The sequence below is a fragment of the Bufo bufo genome, chromosome 11, assembly GCF_905171765.1.
Source record: "Bufo bufo chromosome 11, aBufBuf1.1, whole genome shotgun sequence".
Classification (NCBI taxonomy): Eukaryota; Metazoa; Chordata; class Amphibia; order Anura; family Bufonidae; genus Bufo; species Bufo bufo.
Window position 1 is genome coordinate 88,279,609 of NC_053399.1, and position 8,988 is coordinate 88,288,596.

An 8,988-nucleotide genomic window follows, 5' to 3' on the forward strand; every position below is an offset into this window, starting at 1 on the left:
AACTTTAAAAAACTAAAAATCATAGTTATTCATTTTATAAAATAAAATACAAAAAATAATTTTCATTTTTTGCATTAAACAGTTTCTGTTCTATGACTATTGTATTATCGTATCATTGGCGGCTAAGTAATAATAAAACCATGAAGACGCCAAAGAACTTTTAGGATTTAAAAAAATAAATAAAAAACAAGGAAGGTATTATTTCCATTTATAATTAACAAGCACCAATATAATACCCAATGGCAAAGATGTTTACAAAAGTATCAAAAACAATTAAAAAAAAAGGTTTAATTGTTAATTTTTTAATTTTTTTTACTGTCAGGCCTTTTTTGGAAATTTTTTCTTTTTAAATTGAATTTTTAAAGATATGAAAATTTTAATAATAAACATCGAAAGCTAAAGAGATCAATTTCTAAGTGAATAATATATAAATTCGTAATAAAAAAAATAAAAAAAACAAGACAAGCCAGGTGGTTCCTTTCCTCCATGAAAATCTACAAAGCCTGCTCATGAACAAAGGCCCAAAGTCCATTTTAACCTTTCTATTGTCAGTCTGGATTGTTGCAGCCCCCCCCTAGCAGGAAAAGTGACTGTGACACACGGGTCGATCAGGCAGCTTAGAAATTAACACAGTGAGGGTAGATATAAAATATTGCCCTAAACCAAAGGGAAATCACTCCACTCCTAATCATTTCAAAATAACGTGTCAGCTATTTCATTGGGACAATTTACTTTCGAATTTTAAAACATCCTCCGCTCTGCTTACCCCTCATGAATAATCATGAGAAACGTCCAGTACAGAAAAAGACAAAGCCGAGAGAGTAAAGGAATTACGGTGTAATGTACGGTATAATCAATGAAAACAGGGATAGGCCTTCAGCTGGATTCAGTATTAAAAATCATAGGAAAAAATGACAGAATATCTTTTTGAAATGACATTTTTTTGAAACAAACATTTTGAAATGTTTTTGTTGGCTTTTTTCAGTAGATTTATTTTTCTATGTTCACTATTTTATTCCATCTTAACTTAAGTAACGTAGTCAACCTGTTATCTCCAGTGCGGTTAGGTAGAGTAATTGTACTCTCCAGTGAATGATTGATTGATGGTTTTTTAATCATACCCCTGTGAGGCATTTTCACCGTGCTTGTTTGTACAAGCTACACATCGGGACGTGTGGGGGGGGGGGGGGGCTGGGGTAATTCTGCTATGGTCTTTGCATATCTAGATGTTAATGGACATCAACCAGCGTTAGTCAAGTTGAATTTTGATCAGGCGCCATAATCCATAAAGGCAAGATAGCGCTTAGTCGGATCATAAGAGACCGATCATCTGAGCTTGGCATCAGCTTCGAGGGGATCGCCACCTAAAGACCATCTTCGGTCTATTCATTGTACAGTAGTATACAACCTATTCAGGCTGACTATAGTGTCCTTCGATCTTACGATTGGCCGAAAGACCAGAAAAATGTCTGCCCCTTTGACCGTACCTTCTAGATCTCCAGTTTTGGTGGTGACCTCCAGAATTCTTGACGGACATAGGCACGAATGAACATAGCTTTCGTGTACCTTTAAAACCACCCCAGCGTCAGATGTTTACTAAGGCCCGGCAGTGGAGGGGTTACACAAAAAAAAGCATTGATTTCTACAGCGGGCTCAGTCAGCGCCACTCACAGAGACACACACACACAATCCACTCATAAACTACCCACAATCCCTTGCGCTCCATTCCCAAGGGGAGCTTTCTGTGAGCGTCCTATTGATTTTTGATTTTACAGAAATTAGCCCCTTTTCCCCCCCAATCTTTTTTATTTTCAATTTTCTTATTTTCAGACCCATGCATACGTTTGTGATTTTTGTGATGTTATTGATGGTTTGAGGCCTCTATGAAGAAAAAAAAAACACGAGCAGACGAAACAGTGGAGGTTCTAGATGTTTCTACATAGTGCTAAAACATATAGCATAGTATATTCCTGTATCATGTATAGAAAAGCTAAAAGAATCCACTAGAACCTACCTGAACTAGCAAAATATAGTCAGCCATTTTTGATAAAACATCTACCCCACACAGCTGAAATCTTTAAGGACTTGAAAAATGTTCCATCCACCTTTGAGGCCAAGCTAATGACTTCTTCTGGATGCATCATGGTCATGTAGACCTGTACGTTCCTAGAGAACATGTCAAGAACTCTGCTGCTGTGTTCCTATGAAGATATAGAGATATCTGTGCAGAAGACCTGGCTGGTCGCAAGGGTGGACTCTGACACAAGTCTCCAACCCCTTTAAGATGTTATATTTTAGTGTGCTTCATATGAACATACACAAGGACATATTTAGTCTTTGTTCTTTCATGTTTTGCTGTGACTCGAAGCTTTGGCTTCAAAGAGGTAATTGGACCATAAAAAAAAAAAAACACTACGACGATCTTTGTGTTGTCGGTTAAATTTCTACGAACAACATGATTATTTCTTAATCAGCTACACAAAAAATTGTATTCGAATACAAAAAGATTTGTAAATGATATGGAAAAATTTGGGAACCACAAAGTATTTGATATATTTAGAAAAGGGGTGCAAAAATTAGGAAGGCAAAGGCTTGAAATATGTCACATATACCAAAAAGACTGATGAATTACGGCAAAGAGTAGCCGTAAGCTTCCTACTTCAACCCAAGGGCTGAACAAGTTCTACCGAGATGTCTTCTTTTTACCAAGTTTAAATTTGTGCCCTATTTATCCAAAAATAATTCAAATGAATATCATATACAATACAAATATAATTTAGCACTTAACCTAAAAGTTTCATCAAAAGAAGGAAATAACTTACGTATATTAAACTATAAAACACAAAAATGAAATAAAAAAATAATCAAGTGAAATGCAATGAATAACTATATTATAATTGTATTATTTTTTACTTTACTGATGGTTCTGGGTCTATTGGCCCACCACTACGGGTGCCAAAAGTCTACAGTCGTAAATTAATCGCTACTACATGGTTGTTCCTACATTGAAACCATGTAGGATTGTTCTTGGAACCGGAATAAATCTTTGCATCTCCTGAAGAGCAGGAGTCCAGATCATGAGTTTGGTAGGAAGTTAGGAACATAGTGAGATAACCTGGATTTTGGCACCTTCTGCCTGAGCTCATGTGGAAGTCAGGATGACTTTCGGATAATATTTCCAGATCCATGTCTACTGGAACCACTACGCTGAAGATCATAAAAGACATGGAAAAAGTTCAAACGTTGAACTTTCCCAGGTTTACTCCTGATTTAGGGAACATAATGTTTTAATAAAACATTATATCTGGTTGTACAAAGGTTCAAATATGAAGTACTTTGAAAGCTTTGATTTTGTAGTCGATGTATGCAGGTGTTCTTACTCACTAATCCACCACCATGCATTTATTCTACATGTTGATGGCTTGCCGTGCTTGGCATTTTATGCCACAATTACAACTTGTCATGGAGCTCCCTCATTGTTTAGTATGATATTATACTGGGGAAGTGTTTGGACATGACGCATATTATAGTTATGGAAGGTGTAATGACGTCTCTTCACTTCTTTATAGATGACTGTGTTCACATACCCAAAATGAACACAGCCAGTATACATACATTTTTATTTTGTACTGACATCTTAGGGCTTTTACACAAACATCCATCCTGGCATCTTCTTCTAAGGTTTTACCTTAGTCTTGGCACGCAATCTACAAGGTTAACCTGTGCCAACCGTTCAGCGATCTGGGGCACCACTGTTGATTTTCTTGCACTGGTTTCATACATGGTCCTCAGCTTCTTCATACCTACATACAGGCATCTGCAGGTGACTTGAGGGACCACTGAATGTCGTCATATATATCTTGTAAATGTTTTGCTGTATGTATGGGAGTGACGGAGTAACATCTATGGATAATGCTAATTTAAAAGGCCCGTAGAAACGCGATGAATGATGGATGAATCATTGCTAAAGGTGCCCATACACATTAGACTAACATCATCCGAATCTGCCGACATTGTCAGGGCTAGTTGACTATCTGGGGAGTCCTGAATCTCCCCAGACAGATGATGGGAGGATGAAGGATTGGGTATGTTGAATTTTACATGCCTGATCCTTTTTTTCTCAGTGGAGATAAGCTGCTGCAGGAAGGTGGGAAGAACAACAGTTGTTCTGTCAACAGCTATTGAAGGCATATGTTCACCTTAAGGTGACTGGCAAAAATTATATAGAACATGGGTTTTAAGATAAAGCTTAGAAAGAAGCCAACATTGAATGCCAACATTTTCCAGTATTTGACAAGTCTACGATCCATGTCCCGTCCACCAAAGCCATAATCGTTTCATCACTTATATTATGGGTCTTCTCATTAAGACCACCCTTCTTGAGAACCAAGAATCCATCTGAATTTCCAAGATCTAGATAGTTAGGACTTTTGACATATAACTGAGGGATGTTCATCTTCTTGTCGGTGATCTAGTCTCAAGTCAAAGGAAACTATGTATGAGGGAATGCAATTTGAGAAATGTATCCATCTCATGGTTGGCCCATACATCTACTCCATAGGCAGAGGGGATAAGAGTAGGCAACTAGTCTCCATAGGAGTACATAAAGGATTTAATCATCCCCAACATTGTACTGCTTTCCTACAAGTTAGGGGGGAACTTAAACAAGCTTTGTGACCTCTACATCTAGAATTCAGAGAAGGTGAAGCTGTCTCTCAGCTCATGGAGGGCCCATATCATTTCCCCAGAGTTAATGCTGATTTCAGTAGAGCCCCTAGTCTCCACTATAAGTGGAGGTTATCAGTCCAAACTTCATGCTTCCTTTCCAACAAGGTATGGGGAAACCTAAACAAGCACCAGATCCTCTACCTCTATTATTAAGAGAAGAAGGGGGCTGTTTTGATTATTACTATTGGGAAACTTGTGGTCAGATCTAAGATCTCCGAGATGACGAGGGCCACATATGACTCATGGATTACATTTTGGACATTCCTTGACCTCCAACAATGAATAGAAATAGACTATAGAACAGGGGGCGTTGTTGTGATTATTGCTCTGAGGAAACTTGTGGTCAAATCTAAGATCTCTGAGATCTTGAGGGACACATATGACTCATGGATCACATTCCGGACCTTCCTTGACCTCAAACAACGAATACAAATGGACTATAACCCCTAGAAGAGACGGCTGCTTTGATTATTGCTATCGGGAAACTAGTGGTCAAATCTAACATCTCGGAGATCTTGAGGGCCACATTTGGCTCATGGATCACATTTAGGACATTCCTTAACCTCAAACAATGAATACAAATGGACCATATCCCCTAGAAGTGGGGTCTGTTTTGATTATTGCTATGAGGAAACGTGTGGTCAAATCTAAGATCTCTGAGATCTTGAGGGCCACACATGACTCATGGATCACATCTAGGACATTAACCTCAAACAATGAACTCAAAAGGACTATAACCCCTAGCTACTAGATCCAAAATCTGCCAGGCTCCTTTAAATCTAAGTCATGCTAATAAATAGTCCACTATAACCCCATGCCCACGTGATCCGAGCCAGTCGCCAATGACAGGTGAACAGCTTAGCATGCACCGCTGTGTAGTTAAGCCATCTTGATTGCGATCACATTAACCTTTATATAGTGCTATCATGTGCTGAGCTTACAGACTCTGTCCATTAATTGCTTCTCCACTACGTACAAATCACTATTCCAATAAAATTGTCACATCCCTCCTCCCAGCAAGACTCCTTGAAGTGTCTCAGCCCCGAACTATGACACCTCCCCTCGTTCCATATGCAGCAGCCGCCATTACTTTATAGGTTCATAATGGAAAGTTTACCCTGTAGATTGTCCCTAGCTGCCCTCAGAAATCTCCTATTAAATCTTTCATTAAGAAGGTGCTTTATGGATGCCCGATCCTTTCATTCCGCCAAACATATCAAGTAATTATTGTCATTTTGTCTTCAATTACTGGCCTTATTTCATTATAGCCTGTTGTATTCTGTTTTATCTGAATCGTTATTACGGGCTTTGCTTAACCCCTCGATGTCGAAGCAAGACGTCGATTTGTAAAAAAAAAAAAAAAAAACACTGAACAAAACCGCAAGGGTATAGATTTTTCAAGATCATTCTTAACCCTTCCTTTCCTACCAAGTCTTTAACCCCCACCACCACCACCACCAGTCCCTTTCCTTCCATTTCATTAACAGCTAATGAACTGCACCCCGTCTCCGAGAAGAGAAGTGGATGCGCTCAACGCCCCTGGCCCCTTAGGGGTTAACATGCATATATACAGTGCTGTATTCCGCACAGCTGGGCTGTGATCAATATTTTTCTATCAGTGTGCAGTGTCCCAGACAAGAGCGGGGGGAAGGGAACCAAAGGAGAACTGACCAGATGGGGACAGGAGGAAAAGACAAGAAATGGGGGGGGGGGAGACGTGCCATCACCTGTAACACGATCAATTCTTGTGATATGGCGTATTGATAAACATAAATATAATTATGGGATATGAACGGCGACATTAATACGACACTAATTGAGATTGTAGATTCGTAATATGAAATATTATCATTGTGCGAGGGGCGGACGCACTTAATAAAAGTCTGCATCTCGCAAAACGAGCCCCCGCTTTAGAAAGCATTGTAAATAATTTTTGTGCTGTATAGGCGAGGTGCGTTATGTTCGGTAAGATATATTTAAATATATATTAAATAGTATATGATATTAAAGGGCACCTGTCATCAGGATCAGCTCTATTAAACTCTGGTAGGGTTGATCCTGATGATTAAAATGATACCTGTCTTGTGAAAATCGGTTGGGGCGTTCCCGAGAAAAATGACTTTGATTCTTTATGCATATAAGGGCTTCCGTACACGGAGGGGAGGAGCTGACAAGCACTGAGTGGCCAGGGCCTGCCCCCGCTCAGTGCACTGAAGCCCTCATTTGTATAGAAAGTATATATATTATTTTCTTTCTTTTCTCAGGAACGCCACTATATATTTTCACAAGACAGGTGTCATTTGAATTGGCAGAATCAGCCTTACCATGCAGTGTGCTTGGTTTAATAGGGTTGATCCTGCTGGCGGGGCTCTGGAATAGGAGTAGGATCTGGATAGGAATTTAAGGGAAAGGTCCATTGATAATTAAACTGTGTCCCCATTCCTTTTGGTGCATACCTTCATCCAAAACTGCAATCCAAATGCAACCATCTTCCTCGCCCAAAAATTGGCTGATCCTCTCAGCCAAACCCATAATGGCGGCCTACACAGAAATACCCTTACCCTGGGCGGATTCTGTGCTTAGGCATTTTGGACTCGTAGGCCCCTCTTTCCCGGCAGAAACGTAGATAGGGTGGCTAGGGGCTGGCAAGGTATGCGGTCCAGATGCTAAGGTCAATGGACCACTCTCATAGATTTTAGGGAAGACATATAATTGGTGCAACCTGTGCAGCTGACCAAAGGCCGGGGGGTGGCGGGTTGGGCGAGCATTATAAAAATGGACACCGAGGTACCCTCAGCTCGTAATAACTGATGGATTTTAATCCATCTGATGAAGGATTGACCAGAGAGAGTCACAGAAATGAGTAGGGAACACCATGATGAGTCTCAATTCTTTTTCCCTACAGTGCCTCCTCAGGGACAATGAAGTATTACATGGTTCCTATTAAAATCAATGGGCTATCTATGTAACGCACAAACATACAGGGTACTCCAGAACAAAAGATGCTCTTTGTAGCTACTCCTCATCCCAGTAAAAAATCCTGAATGAGGTGTAAAAATGGGTTCAACACATTACCCCTCAGAGCTAAAGGACTCAACATGAGATCTTGACTTCCACGCAGCTCTGAACACTTCTTTGTGTCCCCTTGTGGACATTTCTTAAATCTATGTATTGGAGGCAATCGTGCCCACTAGTTAAAGATTGCCCTAATCTAGAAGAAAATGGTCCCTTTAAGCCAGAACAATTCATGGATGACCTGAAACCCAATATTTATAGGCTTGTATTGGAGTTTTGGGTAGAGTCCTACAAAATATTCACCTCTAACCTCCTTCTTGTAATAGCTGTGCTATTTCATCGGACTGTGCAGAAGTCAAAACATTACTAGAAAAAAGGTGAAAAGTGGACCATTTGCATTCTGCTGTGTATAATTTATTGGTGTAGGGATTTAACAATGCCCTCAAGGTTTCAATGTGGATATTAACTTGCCAATGACTTAATGTGATATCTGTACTGAAGAGATTACTATTCCAAATATTCCTAAATATCATACCGATATGGCCCGTCAAAGGGTTGAAAATATGTGCCTCCATTGACCATGATAGTAAAGTGTATTAATCTATCTGTATTACCTGTACCCACAGCCTGCAAAAGGAAAGAGCAAGAGCAAACCAAAGCCGAAAGAAATCACGTTCCTAAGAGGCACCGCCTGGTTTTCACCGACATCCAGCGACGCACTCTACATGCCATATTTCATGAGAACCAGAGGCCCTCCAAGGAATTGCAGATCACCATTGCCCAACAGCTTGGCCTTGAGCTGTCCACTGTCAGCAACTTCTTCATGAATGCTCGTAGGAGAAGCTTGGACAAGTGGATGGATGAAGGTCATGGGCGTCCTCCATCCTCTTCCAACTCTTTATCGTCTAAAGGTGGCTCAGCCATTGCTTGCACCAAAGCATGAAAGAGATGCCTATAGCTTTATCAACCAAAGAGAGTATCAGCTCAGTCTTCATTTTCATCCTTTCTCCATTATGGACACCAAAAACATTGACTTTGAGGTGTCTTAGGACAAGGTGACTCATAAAAGTTATTATGAGGAGAAGTCTGTTCCTTACGTGAACGTCATTCATCACAGTCACTTGGCTGATACATACTTCAATCAAATTCTATGGGTATTGACTAGTCTGTACACAGTCATTATTTATTTTATATGACACTGTCTGCACACACAGCGCACTAAAATGAATACAGGTATCATGTTAG

General features: G+C 39.9%; 1 protein-coding gene across 1 annotated transcript in view; it reads left to right on the forward strand.

Annotated features, from left to right (window-relative positions):
• Window positions 1-8,686, forward strand: part of LOC120982254 (hepatocyte nuclear factor 6-like) — a 14,192-nt gene extending 5,506 nt beyond the window's left edge. Inside the window, exon 2 of the mRNA XM_040412267.1 lies at window positions 8,370-8,686. Coding sequence (XP_040268201.1) covers window positions 8,370-8,686 — 317 coding nt within the window. The remainder of the gene's footprint in view (window positions 1-8,369) is intronic.
• Window positions 8,687-8,988: the final 302 nt, after the last annotated feature.